The 21,272-nt window shown below is 57.2% G+C and overlaps 1 protein-coding gene across 2 annotated transcripts in view; it reads right to left on the bottom strand.

Moving 5' to 3' along the window:
• The window catches only part of XPO4 (exportin 4), a 66,904-nt gene that overhangs the window by 30,975 nt on the left and 14,657 nt on the right, over nucleotides 1–21,272 (bottom strand). The window contains exons 3-7 of one of the 2 annotated variants that reach the window (XM_076053240.1): nucleotides 18,412–18,553; nucleotides 12,111–12,255; nucleotides 10,048–10,164; nucleotides 2,290–2,442; nucleotides 218–331 (exon numbers count right to left, since the gene is read on the bottom strand). In XM_076053240.1, coding sequence (XP_075909355.1) covers nucleotides 218–331; nucleotides 2,290–2,442; nucleotides 10,048–10,164; nucleotides 12,111–12,255; nucleotides 18,412–18,553 — 671 coding nt within the window. Of the gene's footprint in view, nucleotides 1–217; nucleotides 332–2,289; nucleotides 2,443–4,289; nucleotides 4,787–10,047; nucleotides 10,165–12,110; nucleotides 12,256–18,411; nucleotides 18,554–21,272 lie in introns of those variants that run through there. The other variant, XM_076053241.1, reaches the window with a different exon arrangement.

Here is a 21,272-nt window from a genome sequence, read left to right as displayed (position 1 = left end):
GAGTGAGTGAGTGTGTGAGTGAGTGAGTGTGTGCGTGAGTGTATGAGTGAGTGTGTGAGTGTGTCAGTGAGTGTGTAAGTGAGTGTGTGAGTGAGTGTGTGAGTGTGTGTGTGTCAGTGAGTGTGAGTGAGTGTGAGTGAGTGTGTGAGTGAGTGTGTGAGTGAGTGTGTGTGTCAGTGAGTGTGAGTGAGTGTGAGTGACCGCGTGCGTGACTAACCTGGAAGAAAAGTTCAAGCACGCGAGCGTTGAGCAGCGAGTCTCTCCAGCTCGCCGTCGGCTTGAGCATCACGTTCTGAGAGGCCTCCAACAGCGCCATGTAGTGCCGGCCCAGTGCTGACGCGGCAGTCAAGGAACTCCGCAACAAGGGGGTACACCAAGGGGGATACCGAGGGGGTCCCCCCCCCCTCCCTATGAGGGGTCTATAAGGCGGTCGTTCTCAACCTTTAGTTGGTTACTTGTGTATCACCGCTCCTTGTTTCATTTTGTTTCAGCCGAGTAACTCCCGCCCCCTCCCCGACGCTGACCCAGCGTGGTTCTGAGTAAGTAAAAGCATGAATAAAGCCGACACGTTAAACAAATTGTTCATTCAGTGAGGTGTCACCCTGACTCGGCTGCCCGGTAACTGCAAGTGAAAATACATCAAAACCCCTGTGGAACCCCTGTGGAACCCCTACGGACACCCCTGTGGAACCCCTACGGACACCCCTGTGGAACCCCTACGGAACCCCTACGGAACCCCTACAGCACCCCTACGGACACCCCTATGGACACCCCTGTGGAACCCCTACAGAACCCCTATGGACACTCCTACGGACACCCCTGTGGAACCCCTACAGAACCCCTGTGGAACCCCTACAACACCCCTACGGCACCCCTACGGAACCCCTACAGCACCCCTACGGACACCCCAATGGACACCCCTGTGGAACCCCTACAGATATCCTGTGGAACCCCTACAGATATCCTGTGGAACCCCTACAGAACCCCTACGGACACCCCTACAGAACCCCTGTGGAACCCCTACGGATACCCTGTGGAACCCCTGTGGAACCCCTAAGGCACCCCTGTGGAACCCCTACAGAACCCCTGTGGAACTCCTACAGAACCCCTACAGCACCCCTACGGACACCCCTGTGGAACCTCTACGGCACCCCTACGGAACCCCTACGGAACCCCTATGGATACCCCTACGGATACCCCTGTGGAACCCATACAGAACCCCTACAGACACCCCTACGGATACCCCTACAAAGTCAAAACGGACGCTCTGCGTGCGTGACGTCATTCGTTCGCTGGCTGGTGACTCCGAGAGAGCCCGCGATTGATCAGCAGAAGGGGTCTCTTTTTATATTCCGTTCTGGATGGACATGCGGATTGCACATTGTTTTGGGTTTAGTTTTCACCGTCTTTATTTAACCTTGGCAGGTTCGTACGTGATTATTATTCACTAGTGGCACTCGCGTCTGATATACAAGTTCAGGCATTTATAAATCGGCTCGCGTAACCCCCCCCCCCCCCCCCCCGGGACATTGCCGTGTACTTCACCCCCCCTCACCCCCCCACCCCCCCCACCCCCCCCCCCCCCCGGTTGACAGAGAGCCACTGCTAGAGGGGGTTGCACACAGGGGGGTTTGAATGTGGGGATCCGCAGGTGGTTCTATCAGGGTTCTAAGCCGATTCCATTCGGGTTCGGTAGGGGATCTTTAGGGGTTCCATAGGGATTCCGCAGGGGATCCGTAGGGGATCTGTAGGGGATCCGTAGGGGTTCCACATAGCCACCGTGGTCCACCCTAAATCGGCACCACGGTGGCTAGGAGATGTTAACTACCTCGCCTGGTATGCAGGAGGTCAGGGGTTCGATCCTGACCCTGACGCCTGCTGCTGTATATTTGGAGTTTGCGTGTCTCTCTCTCATCATCATCACGGTGTCTAGGAGATGTTAACTACCTCGCCTGGTATACAGGAGGCCGTGGGTTCCATCCCGACCGCGTTGCCTGTATATTTAGGGTTTGCGTGTCTCTCTCCTCATGGTCGTATGGATTTTTCTCCTGGTCCTCCGGTGTTTCTCTCCACGTCTGGAAACATGCGCTTTAGAGTATTTGGCTGCTGTAAATCTCCAAATGACAAGCCACTTTCGTTGAGCTGTCATTCGTGGCCAGGTCGCCTTATGAAAAAGAGCTACGTAGCTCAGTGCGCCTGACCACGACCGTGCTGATCGGAGGGGTCGAGAACGACTCGCCACACGGCGGAACTCCCGTTGGACGCGTCGCAGCGACGAGCGAGGATATGGTTGGGCGGGAGGAAGTTCCAGCTGAGCACCTGATTGGCGAGCGCCAAGAAGCGGTGGAACACGGAGGACATGTGCGCCGTGAGGTTGGGACACTTGCAGAACTCCTGCAGCATCTCCACGGTGAGCACGAACACCTGCTGCAGCTCCGACTCCTGGACACGGGCAAATGCAAAGAGATCCCCCCCCCAACCCCGTGTCACCGTCGAGCGCAACTGGACCTTTGGGCCGAGCGCCGTTTCAAGCGGGCAGCGCCAGGGGAGGTGGGCACGGCGCGCGACGCGGGGGTGGGTGGCCGGCAACACCGGCCGGCTCTCGTCTCCCGAGTGGCGGTGTCTACCACACGCGGCGCCGGGCAGGTCCCGGGACCGGTTCGGATGAACGCCGACGATGTCGGCCGCGAGCGGGAATCGAACTCGGGTCACGCACAGTGTACTAGCGACTACACTACGGCCGCCCCTGTGTGCGAGTGTGTGTGAGTGCGCACTTATGCACACAACACACGCACGCCCGCACATGGCTACACCTAAAAACATTCCAAGGATTCCCCGTGTAGCCTTCAACAGAACTGACGGGCCAAGTGCCGTTAGCGAGCAGCACCTATGAAGGCCGGCACGTCACACGAGGGGCTGGGTGGCCAGCACCACGCCCGGGCCGCCTTTGTCTCCCCCAGTGGCGATGTTTACACACCGCTACACCAGGCAATCATTTGAGGCCGAGCCGACCTAGGGGAGGCCCAGGACCGGTTCAGACAATCGTCACTGACGGTGTTGGCCGTCTGAGCGGGAATGTAACTCGGGTCGCCGGGCTCGTAGCGAAGCGTAGAGCGGCGAAGCACTAACCGTGACGCCACCGCTCTCCCACACGGCTACACAAAGTTTCACCCCCCCCCCCCCGCCGCCCCCTCCACTCCCCCCCCCAGCCCCCCCCCCCCGATAGACTGTGCACAGACTGTCGGGGGATACACGTGACACATCACAACAACCATACTCGGTGCATAAATTGTTTCTTGCTGTGGTTGTCCCACCTGATGATGGACGCTTGTGTTGCGCGCCGGCAACGTCGTGATTTAATTATTTTTCTACCTACTACGCGATGACTTTTTTTACCGAAAAAAGCAAAGAGAATGGATCCCTGCAGTCACGAAAACTTCAAATCTAGATCACAACAACCCTTTCACGAGGGTCCTGCCAGGTTATTTTTTCTAGTAGATGGGTGCGTGGGGGTGGGAGACAATGTCACTGCTGCTGTATGTGATCCCAGTCGAGTAATATAATAGTTATTAGTTCTAAACATAGTCGCGGTGGCTTTAAAAAAAAAATTTCGCCATTGCCATGAAGCAATACAACTAAAATGCCCGTTGAACTTCATTCGCAGCGTACATAGCCAACCGTGGCATATTTTTAAAACACGGGACCTTTCTGTTCCAGTATCAAAATATGCCAGAAAGGGTAAAACCTAATCTTGTTCTTTCCTAATTTGGGTTAACCTCGTCATAGGCGAGTACAATTTCAATTATTGGAGCCGCGTTCGTGAAGTAACAGCGAATGAGTCGCATGCCTAATTGTACAAGCGACAGTTAATTCAATCAATATAATTTTTAAAAATTGATCACACGCTGCCCATTGTAACTTCATCCCCTGCCTCAACCGGACATCTGTGAAAAAGAGAGATTCTGATGATTCTGATCCACAGGTCATGTTTCCAGCAATGGGATGTTTTTAACCAAAAGCCGTGACACTCGGTGATTTATTTTAGCCATGGGGGAGAGGGATAGCAAAGAGCCCTGGAGGAAGCCCAAGCATAAGACGGGGAGAGAGAGAGACAACATACAGAACCCGTGCCGTTATTACTCCGAGATACGAGTGTTAGCACCGTGACACGCTCCCACGTCCTAACCCGTAGACGATAACGACGATGCAGATGATGACGATGATGATGATGACGACGGCGGTGGCGAAGGTGGTGGATGTTGGGTGCCCCGTAGGTGCGTGGCCGGTACCAGCGACAAAACGCGAAGCAGCTGAGAAATCGGGGGAGCAGGGCCGAGCGCCATCCACGGCGGCTGGCGGCATGCGTGGCACGCACGCACGCACGCAAGCGCCGCGGCAAGCTCCTCCGACTGGCGCCGCGGGTCCCGACGCAACGTACGGAGGTACGCCCGTGCCCGCGCGCTAACGGTGCCGCGCGCAAGCGCAACCTCTCCTCCCCCCCAAAGTTCTTCTCGAAAGTTCTTCTCGCGGACGCACCGGCACCCTTCTCAGCGCGCGTGCGCGCGGGCGCGTGCCAGGGGCGCGAGTGGCACGGGCCGGAGGTGAAGGAGCGGCGGGCGCGGGGCGGCAGGGAGCGCGGGAGGGAGAAACGACGAGGGCTGGGCTGGAGCCGCCACCCGAGCCACAAACGGCCATTGTCATCGGCGTGGCGCTAAATTGGGAAGTGCCACGCGACAGAATGTGCCCGAGTGATCATGTGCAGACTTCTAACAATGCGCGCGACATGGGCACCCGGGCCACACTGCCCGCGCGCGTGTCTGCGCGCGTGCGCGTGTCTGTGCGCGTGTCTGTGCGCGTGTCTGTGCGCGTGCGTGCGAGCGTGCGCCTTCATAGGCGCTGCTACTCGCTACTAACAGCACTTGCCCCTACCTGGTGTGTGGTGACTAAACATCGTCACTGGGGAGACAAAGGCGGTCGGGCATGGTGTTGGCCACCAGCCCGCCCCCTCAAGGGTGAGCCGTGCCGTCCTTCGTAGGTGCTACTCACGAGCAGTATACTTGCCCCTAACAGTCTCTTGAGGCTATACGGGGGATCTTTGTGTGACTGTGTGTGTGTGAGTGTGCGGAGCGGGAGTGTAAAGGACGGTGCACTGCGCTACTAACCCCGCGACCCAAGTTCGATTCCCGCTCACGGCCGCCAACACCGGTGACGATTATTTGAACCGATCTCGGACCTCCGGTGGCTCGACTCGGCATCAAATGAGTACCTGGTGCGGTGTGGACCTTGCCACCCACTCCTTTGTGTACCGAGCCGGCCTTTATAGGCACTACTCGCTAACAGTACCAAATGTCTGTCAAGGCTGTGCGGGGAATCTTCGTCATTGTGCGTGTGACTATTGGTAGTTGTATATTGATATCGTGGTGCATCGGCCAGTCATCTCAGTTAGTCAACTCATGGCACCTGGGTCTGTCCCGTGACCTCCTGCCGGGAGCCTACCACACACTTAACGCCGTCTCAAGGTGCACATGCGCCGTGGCGATGTCACCGCCACTTAGTGGCGTATGGCGGTGGTGGTTGTTGTCGTTGTTGCTTGAGTGTTTGAGTACGGTGCTGGGTGGAGTGGAGGAGGTGAAGAAAGGGCTGAGACGCCGTTTGAATAACCGGCCACAGTTTTCCCCGGTGCCGATGCCGACACACCGCGCCAGTCAACCTCGGGAAGATCCAGGAACCGGTTCACATAATCGTCACCATGAGTGGGAATGGAACTCGGGCGGCCGGGTTCATAGCGCAGCGCGCTAACCGCTAGACTACCACCCCACCCTAACACACACACATGTACACGCGCACACACACGCGCACACACACGCGTACACACACACGTACACACGTACACACACACACGTTCACACGCGCACACACACATGCGCACACACACACGTACACGCACACACACACACGTTCACACACACACACGCGCACACACACACACGCGCACACACACACACGCGCACACACACACGTTCACACGCGCACACACACATGCACACACACACGCGTACACACACACGTTCACACACGCGCACACACACGCGTACACACACGTTCACACACGCGCACACACACGCGCGCACACACACGTGCACACACACACGCGCTCACACACACACACGCGCACACACACACGCGCACACACACACACGTTCACGCGCACACACACGCGCACACACACACGCACACACACGCGCACACACACATGCACACACACACGCGCACACACACGCGCACACACACGCGCACACACACGCGCACACACACGCGCACACACACACGCGCACACACACACACGCGCACACACACACGCGCACACACACGTTCACACACACACGCGCACCGCGACCCAACTCTCCCGAGCCCTCAAGGACAATGGTGCGCGCCGTCTATATTTGGGTGGTGACGGTAATTCAGCTCTCAGCCACAGATGGCAGAAGGCCCCCCACCACCACCACCACCACCACCCACCATGTCCCCCCCCCACCACGCGGCCACCCCCCCACATCCCCTTCGTTTTGTCTGAGTGTTCAAGCCGAGCGGGCGGCACAACGGGAGACGGACGGGGGGGGGGGTGGTGGTGCTGCAGGGGGGCGCTTATGTAAGCGGAGCTGGTGGTATGGGGGGCGGTGAAGGGGGGGCGATGGGTGAGTGGGGGGCGGCCGTGCAGTGGGGGGCGGTGGTGGAAGGGGGGGGCAGAGGGAGGGGGGGGCGTTGGGGGGGGGCAGTGGGTGGGGGGCGGCGGTGATCAGAGTTCGATCCAGCGGCTAACATCTGTGGCGAGCGATACATCGTGTCCGCCATCAACACCACCACCACCGACCGGCAGTAACCGGCGTGGTGAAATACGGTCAAATAACACCCCAGCCCCCCCCCCCGCCCCACCGCCCTCCCATGACCCACGTGGCGTGGGGGAGGCCCTCATCCAGCAGTGGATTGACAAAGGGGCTGCGCGTGTGTTGGAAGGTAAAGGCGCGGCACCGAAAGTGCTCGCCCGCGCCGCCGCCGCCGCCGCCGGCGGAAGTCCTCCCCCCGCACGAGAGTTGGTTCTAGGGGAGGACCTGGTGGAGAGTACTTGGCCTACTCTTCCACGCCGGCTCAGACGCCTTGCAATACGTGGCAGTTACCCGCTCCTTACCCCACCACCGCGCGCTCGCGACCCCGCCGATCACGAGGCCGGTGGGCCGGTGATGGATTCGAGAAAGTTGCGGCGGCGTTTCAACCGCCGGGCAGGGAGACGGGGAGTCGAACCCGGCGACTTCTGGACGGGAAGTGCAGTGCGCCGCTGACTGTTACACCGCCGTAGTGGTAGCTGCGTGGTAGCTGAGCGGTAGCTGAGCGGTAGCTGAGTGGTAGCTGAGCGGTAGCTGAGTGGTAGCTGAGCGGTAGCTGCGTGGTAGCTGAGCGGTAGCTGAGCGGTAGCTGCGTGGTAGCTGAGCGGTAGCTGAGCGGTAGCTGAGTGGTAGCTGAGCGGTAGCTGCGCGGTAGCTGAGTGGTAGCTGAGCGGTAGCTGCGTGGTAGCTGAGCGGTAGCTGCGTGGTAGCTGCGTGGTAGCTGAGTGGTAGCTGAGTGGTAGCTGCGTGGTAGCTGAGTGGTAGCTGAGTGGTAGCTGCGTGGTAGCTGAGTGGTAGGTGAGTGGTGGCTGAGTGGTAGCTGCGTGGTAGCTGAGTGGTAGCTGAGTGGTAGCTGCGTGGTTGCTGAGTGGTAGCTGCATGGTAACTGCATGGTAGCTGAGTGGTAGCTGCGTGGTAGCTGAGTGGTAGCTGAGTGGTAGCTGAGTGGTAGCTGCGTGGTTGCTGCATGGTAGCTGCGTGGTAGCTGCGTGGTAGCTGAGTGGTAGCTGCGTGGTAGCTGCGTGGTAGCTGAGCGGTAGCTGCGTGGTAGCTGAGTGGTAGCTGCGTGGTAGCTGTGCACAATGCATAACCGAGTGCTGGTACTGAACGAGAGAACTGGGGGTCCAGAGTCAAGTGGGAGCGGTGACACTGGCGGCCGTAGGGAGTCGTAGTGACAGGGGAGGGAGGGAGGAGAGGGAGGGAGGGAGCTCTGACACCTGTTGTTACACACTGGCCAAGTGCCCGTGTGTGTGTGTGCACGCGTGTGCATGAGCGGTGTAGCGGTTAGTGCGCTGCGCTACGAACCCAGCTACGACCCGAGTTCCATTCCTGCTCGCGGCCAACACCACAGTGATGATAATCTGAACCGGTCCTGGGCCTCCCCTAGGTCGACTCGGCCTCAAATGAGTACCCGGTGCGGTGTGTAAACATCGCCACTGGGGAGACAAAGGCGGCCGGGCGTGGTGCTGGCCACCCACCCTCTCGTGTGGAACAGTGCCGGTGTTCACAGGTGCTCGCTAACAGCACTTGCCCCAACAGTTCATGCTATCCGGGGGGATCTTTGTCTTTTATTGTGTTACTGCGTGTGCCTGCCAGCAGCAGCCTCCGACACTTCACGCGATGTTCTCAAAGTGCACCTAGCCTGGCACAAGCGCTGTGGTGACACCGCCGTCCACAAGGTGGTGAAGGCAGCAGCAGCTGTTGCTGTTGCGCGCGCGCGCGGTGGTTCATGCACCGCGCTATGAACCCTGCAATCCCATGGCGATTATCTCAACTGTGCACCGTGCGCAATATTCCCACGTGTGCCGCTGGACGGGCAGTGAGGGGCGGGGCTTGGTGACACAGTCAGCATTAGCTGCGTCGTGCTGGTGAGGGGAGGGGTGGGGGGCGTGGCTTGTGGGGGGTTTTCCGCCTTCGGGAGGAGGCAGGATGATTTGCATCATCGCAAAATAAAAAAAGGTAACACCGCACTACACCCGCGCCTGCAGTGTCACGAAACGTTAAAAGGGGAACCCCCAGTGGAATCTGCCCCTGTGCGGCACAAGGGGCACACACACACACACACAGAGGCACCGGCCTGCAAGCGGGAGGGCGAGGCTGTGATTGGCTATTCCCAATGTGGCAATTTCGCGAGTCGTTTACTCACATTTGGAAGGTTTGGAGAGCGACGCCGGCACGGGAATAACGCGACCGGGGGTCTTCAATAACGTTAACCGAGCAAAGCAAATGACTCGGGGTGCATCATGGTTCACGCACCGCAGTATTAACCAGGGCGGTCGCTGTGTGTGATAACGCTGTGTGTAGCGGTGATGACGGCGATGATGTCACCACAGTATTAACCAGGGCGGCCGCTGTGTGTGATAATGCCGCGTGTAGCGGTGATGACGGCGATGATGTCACACGCTATATTAACCAGGGCGGCCGCTGTGTGCGATGACGCCACGTATAGCGGTGATGACGGCGATGATGTCACACGCTATATTAACCAGGGCGGCCGCTGTGTGTGATAATGCCGCGTGTAGCGGTGATGACGGCGATGATGTCACCGCTGTATTAACCAGGGCGGCTGCTGTGTGTGATGACGCCGCGTGTAGCGGTGATGACGGCGATGATGTCACCGCAGTATTAACCAGGGCGGCCTGTGTGTGTGATAACGCTGCGTGTAGCGGTGATGACCACGATGATGTCACCGCAGTATTAACCAGGGTGGCCGCTGTGTGTGATGACGCCGTGTATAGCGGTGATGACGGCGATGATGTCACCGCAGTATTAACCAGGGTGGCCGCTGTGTGTGATGACGCCGCTGTGCGTGATGACGCCACGTATAGCGGTGATGACGGCGATGATGTCACATGCAGTATTAACCAGGGCGGCCGCTGTGTGTGATGACGCCGTGTGTCCCGGTGATGACCACGATGATGTCACGCGCAGTACTAACCGGGGCGGCCGCGGGCCTCGAACCACAATACCCCTACGCATCAAACGGCGTTCACGCTCCAGCCGCGTGAACGCCACACCCTCTCCCCCTCCCTTCCTCAATTAACCGGCTTCACCATTCATCCCGGCGCAGGCAAAGGGCGCCCGAGCGCCCGGCCGTGCCGCTGGTTCCGTCGCCACCTCGGCACGCCCGTGGCCCGTGGCACGACCGCGACGAGGGAGGCCGCACCTGGAAGGCCCGCTTGCAGGCTGCGTGCCGCTCCATGCTGAGGCCGATGCTGCTCGTCTTGCTGGAGCTGGCGAACTCGTGCAGCAGCGCCGTGAGGATGCAGCACGCCAGCGTTTGCTGCAGAAGACAGACGGGCACCCCCCGCGTACCCTTTAGGGGCATCTAGTGAGCGGCACGGCGTGGCGACGAGAGGGGGTGGTGCGTCCAAGCGCCACGCACGTTTTAGGCCGAGTCGACCTAGGGGAGTCCCGACACTGGTTTGGATATTCGCCACTGTTGTTGCTGCGTTATTAAATGATCATGACACATCTCGTCATCTCATCTCTTCATCTCACCACCCTATCTCGTCCCTTTACCTCATCCCTTTCTAGCAGCACATTCTCTCGCTCATCACGTTATCTCATCGTGGGTTTCGATCCCGATCCTGACGCCTGCTGCTGTATATTTGGAGTTTGCGTGTCTCTCTCTCTCTCTCATCATCATCATGGTGGCTATGAGATGTTAACTACCTCGCCTGGTATACAGGAGGTCGTGGGTTCGATCCCGACCCTGACGCCTGCTGCTGTATATTTGGAGTTTGCGTGTCTCTCTCCCCGTGGTGGTCGCGTGGATTTTTCTCCGGGTCCTCCCTCCGGTTTTTTCCCTTCCACATTTATAATCAACATCACGCGTTTGTTTGAGTATTTTGGCTGCTATACGTTCCAACACGACTTCGTTGGGCTACCGGTTGTGATGGCCCGGAAGCTTCTGAAAAAAAGCTACAAAGCTCAGAGGGCTTTAACTAAAAAAAAGCTGAGTTTTATTTGCGAGCATTAACTTTCACTGTGCCATGGTCATGGCCGGAATGTGTCAATGTAGTCCCCCCCCCCCCCCAGTGGCCGATGCTGCCCTCTGCCGTTCAGCAGCGAGAGCTTCAGCATTCTAGAGCTCGGGTGGCCGAGGGGCGGCACAGCAGGAACAACTCGCGAGGCCGCACAGCAAGAATCGCCTGGGTTCGACTCCCCCACAACTCGGGTGTGGCCTTTCCTGCGTGAGGTTCGTAAGTCCTCCCGCCGTTCCGAATGGGCTTCCTCCGGGTTTTTCCGCTTTCTTCCCCATAGCAAAAAAGACAAAGATCCCCCGTGTAGCCTTAACAGACTGTTAGCGAGCAGCACCTATGAAGGCCGGAACGGCACACGAGGGGGTGGGTGGCCAGCACCACGCCCGACCGCCTTTGTCTCCCCAGTGGCGATGTTGACACACCGCACCGGGTACTCATTTGAGGCCGAGTCGACCTAGGTGGAGGTCCGGAACCGGTTCAGATAATCGTCGCCGGTGTTGGCCGTGAGCGCGAGTCGAACCCGGGTCGTCGGGTTCATAGCGCAGCGTAGCGCTAACCGCTGCACCACCGCTCCCCACGTAGCCCACAGCTAAACCCCACACGTTGACAATGTAACCGGCCGTTTGTCAAGGCACCCCCCCCCACCCACGGTGAAAAATGACACGGTCACATGACTCACTTGGGGGGGTGTCACACGCAGTGACGAACAACGTCGCCCCCCCCCCTCGCCCTCCGCCACAAACACTCCTGGAAGAGACTTGTGACTCGGCGAGGCTTTGCTGGGTAAAGTCACTCACCATGGTGGTGGTGGTGGTGGACTCACCATGGTGGTGGTGGTGGACTCACCATGGTGGTGGACTCACCATGGTGGTGGTGGTGGACTCACCATGGTGGTGGTGGTGGACTCACCATGGTGGTGGTAGACTCACCATGGTCATGGTGGTGGGCTCACCATGTTCATGGTGGTGGACTCACCATGTTCATGGTGGTGGACTCACCATGCTGGTGGTGGTGGACTCACGATGGTGGTGATGGTAGACTCACCATGGTCGTGGTGGTGGACTCACCATGTTCATGGTGGTGGACTCACCATGGCGGTGGTGGTGGACTCACCATGGCGGCGGCGGCGGTGGTGGACTTACCATGGCGGTGGTGGACTCACCGTGGTGGTGGTGGACTCACCATGGCGGTGGTGGTGGTGGTGGTGGTGGTGGACTCACCGTGGTGGTGGTGGTGAACTCACCATGGCGGGGTTGCCGCTGCTGACCAGGTGGCTGACCTCGCCCAGGATGCTCTGGCAGCAGAGCGACTGTTCGCGGTCGGCCGAGCCGCGTTTGATGATCACCGCCACCGCCTGCAGGATCTGCTCCCTCACAAACTTCTGCAGCCTGCGCGGGGTCCACGGGCAACGACAGAGATCCCGTCCCCCACCCCGCGTGGACTCTCAAACAGGCCGTCGGGCCAAGGCGACGTTTCGCGAGTAGCTCCTACGAAGGCCGGCACCGGGCCAGGGGCCGTCCGTAGTGGGGGGTTCCGGGGCCCGGGGCAAACCCCAACCCCAACCCCAACCCCCCCCCCCCCCCCGCCCCACCGACGCCGTCAAACTAAAACTCCTGCGGCCGTCTGGAACGCTCTTCCTTCCGATGTTCGGAAGCCAATGGGAGCTCTGCCACTTTTAAATCATCATCTAGATTGACAAACTCTGTTTTTTTCTTCTTCTTGTTGTTGTTGTGTTTAGTGTTGTTGTCCTTACCGACGCGCCTCCGATTAGCACGGTTGGCTACTTACGGTGTGAAAGAAGTTCAACATCCCCACACACATACACGTCGGTTCAAACAGAGATTTGCTTCTGAGGTCTGACGAGATGCCTCGAGTGACCGCATTCCAGTTAAAAAAAAGTAATTAAAAATATAAACTAAAGAAATCGATAAATTAGAAAAAAAACGGCACTTTAAAAAAATATATATCTGCTGTGGTTTTCACACCTGATGATGATTGCTTGTGTTGCAGTCGAAACGTCGTGAGAATTGTATTGTTTTATATTTTTATTATTTTGTTGTTTCCCTTCTATGTGGTGGTGACTTTACCGAAAGAACCAAGAATATGAATCCCTGCAGTCACGAAAGCTTTAAATCTATGAACTCTTGTTTATTGTTACCAGGTAAGGCCCCACTGAGCAGCTTTTCACAAGCGACCTCCTGGCCATCACAACTTGATAGCCCAACGAAGTGGGCTTATCATCATCATCACGTGGAAATTTATAGCAACAGCCAACTACTCTGAACACGCGGCGTTGATTCTAAATGTGGAGAGGAAAAGTGGAGGACCCGGAGAAAAATCCACGCGACCACGGGGAGAGAGAGAGACACGCAAACTCCAAATATACAGCAGCAGGCGTCAGGTTTGGGATCGAACCCACGACCTCCTGTACACCAGGTGATGTAGTTAACATCTCATCAGGGTCGGCATCGAACCCACGACCTCCTGTATACCAGGCGAGGTAGTCAACATCTCATCAGGGTCGGGATCGAACCACGACCTCCTGTATACCAGGCGAGGAAGTTAACATCTCATCAGGGTCGGGATCCCCACGACCTCCAGTATACCAGGCGAGGTAGTTAACATCTCATCAGGGTCGAGATCGAACCCACGACCTCCTGTATACCAGGTGAGATAGTCAACATCTCATCAGGGTCGAGATCGAACCCACGACCTCCTGTATACCAGGCGAGGTAGTTAACATCTCATCAGGGTCGAGATCGAACCCACGACCTCCTGTATACCAGGCGAGGTAGTTAACATCTCATCAGGGTCGAGATCGAACCCACGATCTCCTGTATACCAGGCGAGGTAGTTAACATCTCATCAGGGTCGGGATCCCCACGACCTCCTGTATACCAGGCGAGGTAGTTAACATCTCATCAGGGTCGGGATCCCCACGACCTCCAGTATACCAGGCGAGGTAGTTACATCTCATCAGGGTCGGGATCGAACCCACGACCTCCTGTATACCAGGTGAGGTAGTCAACATCTCATCAGGGTCGGCATCCCCACGACGACCTGTATACCAGGCGAGGTAGTTAACATCTCATCAGGGTCGGGATCGAACCCACGACCTCCTGTAGACCAGGCGAGGTAGTTAACATCTCATCATTGTCGGCATCGAACCCACGACCTCCTGTATACCAGGCGAGGTAGTTAACATCTCATCAGGGTCGAGATCGAACCCACGACCTCCTGTATACCAGGCGAGGTAGGTAACATCTCATCAGGGTCAGGATCGAACCCACGACCTCCTGTATACCAGGTGAGATAGTCAACATCTCATCAGGGTCGAGATCGAACCCACGACCTCCTGTATACCAGGCGAGGTAGTTAACATCTCATCAGGGTCGGGATCCCCACGACCTCCTGTATACCAGGCGAGGTAGTTAACATCTCATCAGGGTCGAGATCGAACCCACGATCTCCTGTATACCAGGCGAGGTAGTTAACATCTCATCAGGGTCGGGATCCCCACGACCTCCTGTATACCAGGCGAGGTAGTTAACATCTCATCAGGGTCGGGATCCCCACGACCTCCTGTATACCAGGCGAGGTAGTTACATCTCATCAGGGTCGGGATCGAACCCACGACCTCCTGTATACCAGGTGAGGTAGTCAACATCTCATCAGGGTCGGCATCCCCACGACGACCTGTATACCAGGCGAGGTAGTTAACATCTCATCAGGGTCGGGATCGAACCCACGACCTCCTGTAGACCAGGCGAGGTAGTTAACATCTCATCATTGTCGGCATCGAACCCACGACCTCCTGTATACCAGGCGAGGTAGTTAACATCTCATCAGGGTCGAGATCGAACCCACGACCTCCTGTATACCAGGCGAGGTAGTTAACATCTCATCAGGGTCAGGATCGAACCCACGACCTCCTGTATACCAGGTGAGATAGTCAACATCTCATCAGGGTCGAGATCGAACCCACGACCTCCTGTATACCAGGCGAGGTAGTTAACATCTCATCAGGGTCGGGATCCCCACGACCTCCTGTATACCAGGCGAGGTAGTTAACATCTCATCAGGGTCGGGATCCCCACGACCTCCTGTATACCAGGCGAGGTAGTTACATCTCATCAGGGTCGGGATCGAACCCACGACCTCCTGTATACCAGGTGAGGTAGTCAACATCTCATCAGGGTCGGCATCCCCACGACGACCTGTATACCAGGCGAGGTAGTTAACATCTCATCAGGGTCGGGATCGAACCCACGACCTCCTGTAGACCAGGCGAGGTAGTTAACATCTCATCATTGTCGGCATCGAACCCACGACCTCCTGTATACCAGGCGAGGTAGTTAACATCTCATCAGGGTCGAGATCGAACCCACGACCTCCTGTATACCAGGCGAGGTAGTTAACATCTCATCAGGGTCAGGATCGAACCCACGACCTCCTGTATACCAGGTGAGATAGTCAACATCTCATCAGGGTCGAGATCGAACCCACGACCTCCTGTATACCAGGCGAGGTAGTTAACATCTCATCAGGGTCGGGATCCCCACGACCTCCTGTATACCAGGCGAGGTAGTTAACATCTCATCAGGGTCGAGATCGAACCCACGATCTCCTGTATACCAGGCGAGGTAGTTAACATCTCATCAGGGTCGGGATCCCCACGACCTCCTGTATACCAGGCGAGGTAGTTAACATCTCATCAGGGTCGGGATCCCCACGACCTCCTGTATACCAGGCGAGGTAGTTACATCTCATCAGGGTCGGGATCGAACCCACGAGCTCCTGTAGACCAGGCGAGGTAGTTAACATCTCATCATTGTCGGCATCGAACCCACGACCTCCTGTATATACCAGGCGAGGTAGTTAACATCTCATCAGGGTCGGGATCCCCACGACCTCCTGTATACCAGGCGAGGTAGTTAACATCTCATCAGGGTCGGGATCCCCACGACCTCCTGTATACCAGGCGAACATCTCGCCACCGTGGCACCCTACTACATGGGGGGGGGGGGGTGCCCCCCAAAGCGGGGGGGCACCCGGGACGGTCACCCCGATCCGCTGTCTCCCCCCTAGTCACGGCCTAGTCACGGCCTAGTCACGGCTCTAGTCACGGCTCTAGTCACGGCCTAGTCACGGCTCTAGTCACGGCCTAGTCACGGCTCTAGTCACGGCCCTAGTCACGGCCTAGTCACGGCTCTAGTCACGGCCTAGTCACGGCTCTAGTCACGGCCTAGTCACGGCTCTAGGCACGGCTCTAGGCACGGCCCTAGTCACGGCCCTAGTCACGGCCCTAGTCACGGCTCTAGTCACGGCTCTAGTCACGGCTCTAGTCACGGCCCTAGTCACGGCCTAGTCACGGCTCTAGTCACGGCCTAGTCACGGCTCTAGTCACGGCTCTAGTCACTGCTCTAGGCACGGCCTAGTCACGGCCTAGTCACGGCTCTAGTCACGGCCCTAGTCACGGCCTAGTCACGGCTCTAGTCACGGCCTAGTCACGGCCTAGTCACGGCTCTAGTCACGGCCCTAGTCACGGCCCTAGTCACTGCTCTAGTCACGGCTCTAGGCACGGCTCTAGTCACGGCTCTAGTCACGGCCCTAGTCACGGCTCTAGTCACGGCTCTAGTCACTGCTCTAGTCACGGCTCTAGGCATGGCTCTAGTCACGGCTCTAGTCACTGCTCTAGTCACGGCTCTAGTCACTGCTCTAGTCACGGCTCTAGTCACGGCTCTAGTCACTGCTCTAGTCACGGCTCTAGTCACGGCTCTAGTCACGGCCTAGTCACGGCTCTAGTCACGGCTCTAGTCACTGCTCTAGTCACGGCTCTAGTCACGGCTCTAGTCACGGCCCTAGTCACGGCTCTAGTCATGGCCCTAGTCACGGCTCTAGGCACGGCTCTAGTCACGGCTCTAGTCACGGCTCTCGTCACGGCCCTAGTCACGGCTCTAGTCACGGCTCTAGGCACGGCCTAGTCACGGCTCTAGTCACGGCTCTAGTCACGGCTCTAGTCACGGCCCTAGTCACGGCTCTAGTCACTGCTCTAGTCACGGCTCTAGTCACGGCCCTAGTCACGGCTCTAGGCACGGCCCTAGTCACTGCTCTAGTCACGGCTCTAGTCACTGCTCTAGTCACGGCCCTAGTCACTGCTCTAGTCACGGCTCTAGTCACGGCCTAGTCACGGCCCTAGTCACGGCTCTAGGCACGGCTCTAGTCACGGCTCTAGTCGCGGCCCTAGTCACGGCTCTAGTCACGGCCTAGTCACGGCTCTAGTCACGGCTCTAGTCACGGCCTAGTCACGGCTCTAGTCACGGCCCTAGTCACGGCTCTAGGCACGGCTCTAGTCACGGCTCTAGGCACGGCCCTAGTCACGGCTCTAGTCACGGCCTAGTCACGGCTCTAGTCGCGGCCCTAGTCACGGCTCTAGTCACGGCCTAGTCACGGCTCTAGTCACGGCTCTAGTCACGGCCTAGTCACGGCTCTAGTCACGGCCCTAGTCACGGCTCTAGTCACGGCCTAGTCACGGCTCTAGTCGCGGCCCTAGTCACGGCTCTAGTCACGGCCCTAGTCACGGCTCTAGGCACGGCCCTAGTCACTGCTCTAGTCACGGCTCTAGTCACTGCTCTAGGCACGGCCCTAGTCACTGCTCTAGTCACGGCTCTAGTCACTGCTCTAGTCACGGCCCTAGTCACGGCTCTAGGCACGGCTCTAGTCACGGCTCTAGGCACGGCCCTAGTCACGGCCCTAGTCACGGCTCTAGTCACGGCTCTAGGCACGGCTCTAGTCACGGCTCTAGTCACGGCCCTAGTCACTGCTCTAGGCACGGCTCTAGTCACGGCACACCTACGAGCGTACGGTATTGCCAGCACCACGCCGGGCCGCCTTCGCGCCGACGTTTACCGCACGCCGCGGCAGGCACTCGTCGTTAAGGCCGAGCCGACCTCGGGAGAGGGAGGCCCCGGGACCAGTTCAGAACCGAGCCGCGGTCATTGGCCGCGAGCGGGGCTCGGGCCCGCCGGGTCCGCGGCGCGAGCGCGCCAACCGCTGCGCCGCCGCTCCCCGAAGGCAAAGACGCACGCCGCGTCGTTGAGCAAAGCAAACAAACACACAGGACACACACGTGTACATACGCACGGGTCATGTTTACACACACACACACACACAGCCTGCGGAACACAGGGGGGGCATTAACGTGCACACCCGGCGCACGCAAAAATGGAATCAAACCCCGGTCCGCTTCGTTGCCACGAGGCGCCGAGCGTCACCATGAGCCGCCGCCGCCGCCGCCGCCGCCACCCTGCCACCGGCCAATGAGCGCGCGGGAAGCTCGTTGCCGAGGCGACGGTGCGATTCAGAAACTTGCGGGCCGCATCGCTACGAGGCCACGAACTGGCACCCCCCCCCACCTCCTCCTCTACGAATCGGCTCAGGACAACGCCTCTCGCTTCTCCCACACCTCCGATTGGCACGGTTGGCTACGTGCGGTGCTAAAGAAGAGAGAGAGGGAGAGGGGGTGGTGGTGGGGGGTCGCTCACCCGGGCCTCTGCAGCACGTAGTTGAGCAGGAAGGAGCGCAGGGACTCTACGGTGCTGTGATCCAGCAGCACCCACTCCCGCATGGCCGCCTCCATGATGGTGGTGACGGCTTGGAAGAGGACGTAGTCCACGCGGCTCGTCTCTGCTCGCGCACGCACGCACGCACGCGCAGACGCACGCACGGTCACACGGATACACGCGCGGGCAGTCGCACGCACGCGCAGATGTGCACGTGGCCACACGCTCGCACGCAGATCGCACCAGGTACCCATTCCGAGGCCAGGCCGATCTAAGCGAGGGCCCAGGACCGGTGTAGATCATCGTCGCAGATGTTGGCCATGAGTGGGAGTTGAACGCGGGTCACCGAGTTTGTCGTGCGCTGCGCTAACCGCTACATTATCGCAGTCACACACACTCGCGGGGACATGCACACGGTCCAAACGAGCAGGCGCCAACACTCTCGCTCAGACAACCACTCGCAGATTTGCACACTCACTCTTTTGCTCGTTCGCTCACGCGCTCACTCACCTACGTGTGCATGTGCGTGTAGGGAGCGGTAGTGTAGCGGGTAGCCCGGAGGGCTACGAACCCAGCGACCCGAGTTCGATACCCGACGATAATTCAAACTGGTTCAAGGTCTCCCCGAGGTTGACTCAGCCTCAAATGAGCACCTGGTGCGGTGTGTAGTAAACATCGCCACTGGGGTGACAAAGGCGGCCGGGCGTGGTGCTGGCCACCCACCCCCTCGTGTGCCGTGCCGGCCTTCACAGGTGCTGCTCGCTAACAGCACTTGCCCCTACAGTCTGTTAAGGTTATACGGGGGATCTTGGTGGCGAGATGTTCACTCACTCGGCTGGTAGGTAAGAGGTCGTGGGTTCAATACCGACCCTGATGAGATGTTAACTACCTCGCCTGGTATACACGAGGCCGTGGGTTCGATACCGACCCTGACTCCTGCTGCTGTATATTTGGAGTTTGCGTGTCTCTCTTTCTCATCATCATCACGGTGTCTAGGAGATGTTAACTACCTCGCCTGGTATACAAGAGGCCGTGGGTTCGATACCGACCCTGACGCCTGCTGCTGTATATTTGGAGTTTGCGTGTTCTCCCCGCGGACACGTGGATTTTTCTCTGGGTTCCCTGGCTGCCATAAATTTCCACGTGATAAGCCACTTCGTTGAGCTACCATTTATGGTAGCCAGATCACGTCTGAAAATGAGCTACATACAGTGAGGGAAAAAAGTAATTGATCCCCTGCTGATTTTGTACGTTTGCCCACTGACAAAGAAATGATCAGTCTATAATTTTAACGGTAGGTTTATTTGAACAGTGAGAGACAGAATAACAACAACAAAATAAAAAAAACGCATGTCAAAAATGTTATAAATTGATGTGCATTTTAATGAGGGAAATAAGTATTTGACCCCTCTGCAAAATATGACTTAGTACTTGTTGGCAAAACCCTTGTTGGCAATCACAGAGGTCAGACGTTTCTTGGAGTTGGCCACCAGGTTTGCACACATCTCAGGAGGGATTTTGTCCCACTCCTTCTCCAATTCATTAAGGTTTCGAGGCTGATGTTTGGCAACTCGAACCTTCAGCTCCCTCCACAGATATTCTATGGGATTAAGGTCTGGAGACTGGTTAGGCCACTCCAGCACCTTAATGTGCTTCTTATTGAGCCACTCCTTTGTTGCCTTGGCCGTGTGTTTTGGGTCATTGTCATGCTGGAATACCCATCCACGACCCATTTTCAATGCCCTGGCTGAGGGAAGGAGGTTCTCACCCAAGATTTGACGGTACATGGCCCCGTCCATCGTCCCTTTGATGCGGTGAAGTTGTCCTGTCACCTTAGCAGAAAAACACCCCCAAAGCATAATGTTTCCACCTCCATGTTTGACGGTGGGGATGGTGTTCTTGGGGTCATAGGCAGCATTCCTCCTCCTCCAAACACGGCGAGTTGAGTTGATGCCAAAGAGCTCCATTTTGGTCTCATCTGACCACAACACTTTCACCCAGTTGTCCTCTGAATCATTCAGATGTTCATTGGCAAACTTCAGATGGGCATGTATATGTGCTTTCTTGAGCAGGGGGACATTGCGGGCGCTGCAGGATTTCAGTCCTTCACGGCGTAGTGTGTTACCAATTGTTTTCTTGGTGACTATGGTCCCAGCTGCCTTGAGATCATTGACAAGATCCTCCCGTGAGTTCTGGGCTGATTCCTCACCGTTCTCATGATCATTGCAACTCCACGAGGTGAGATCTTGCATGCAGCCCCAGGCCGAGGGAGATTGACAGTTCTTTTGTGTTTCTTACATTTGCGAATAATCGAACCAACTGTTGTCACCTTCTCACCAAGCTGCTTGGCAATGGTCTTGTAGCCCATTCCAGCCTTGTGTAGGTCTACAATCTTGTCCCTGACATCCTTGGAGAGCTCTTTGGTCTTGGCCATTGTGGAGAGTTTGGAATCTGATTGATTGATTGATTGCTTCTGTGGACAGGTGTCTTCTATACAGGTAACAAGCTGATATTAGGAGCACTCCCTTTAAGAGTGTACTCCTAATCTCAGCTCGTTACCTGTATAAAAGACACCTGGGAGCCAGAAATCTTTCCGATTGAGAGGGGGTCAAATACTTAATTCCCTCATTAAAATGCAAATCAATTTATAACATTTTTGACATGCATTTTTCTGGATTTTCTTGTTGTTATTCTGTCTCTCACTGTTCAAATAAACCTACCATTAAAATTATAGACTGATCATTTCTTTGTCAGTGGGCAAACGTACAAAATCAGCAGGAAATCAAATGCTTTTTTCCCTCACTGTAGTCCAGTGGGCCTCACCTGGTAAAAATAAAAGATAG

This window comes from Petromyzon marinus, chromosome 60 (assembly GCF_048934315.1).
Source record: "Petromyzon marinus isolate PM22_M1 ecotype Great Lakes invasive population chromosome 60, UKy_Petmar_22M1.pri1.0, whole genome shotgun sequence".
Lineage (NCBI taxonomy): Eukaryota > Metazoa > Chordata > Hyperoartia > Petromyzontiformes > Petromyzontidae > Petromyzon > Petromyzon marinus.
Note: the sequence above shows the minus strand (reverse complement) of the source record. Positions and strands in the feature narration are given on the sequence as shown.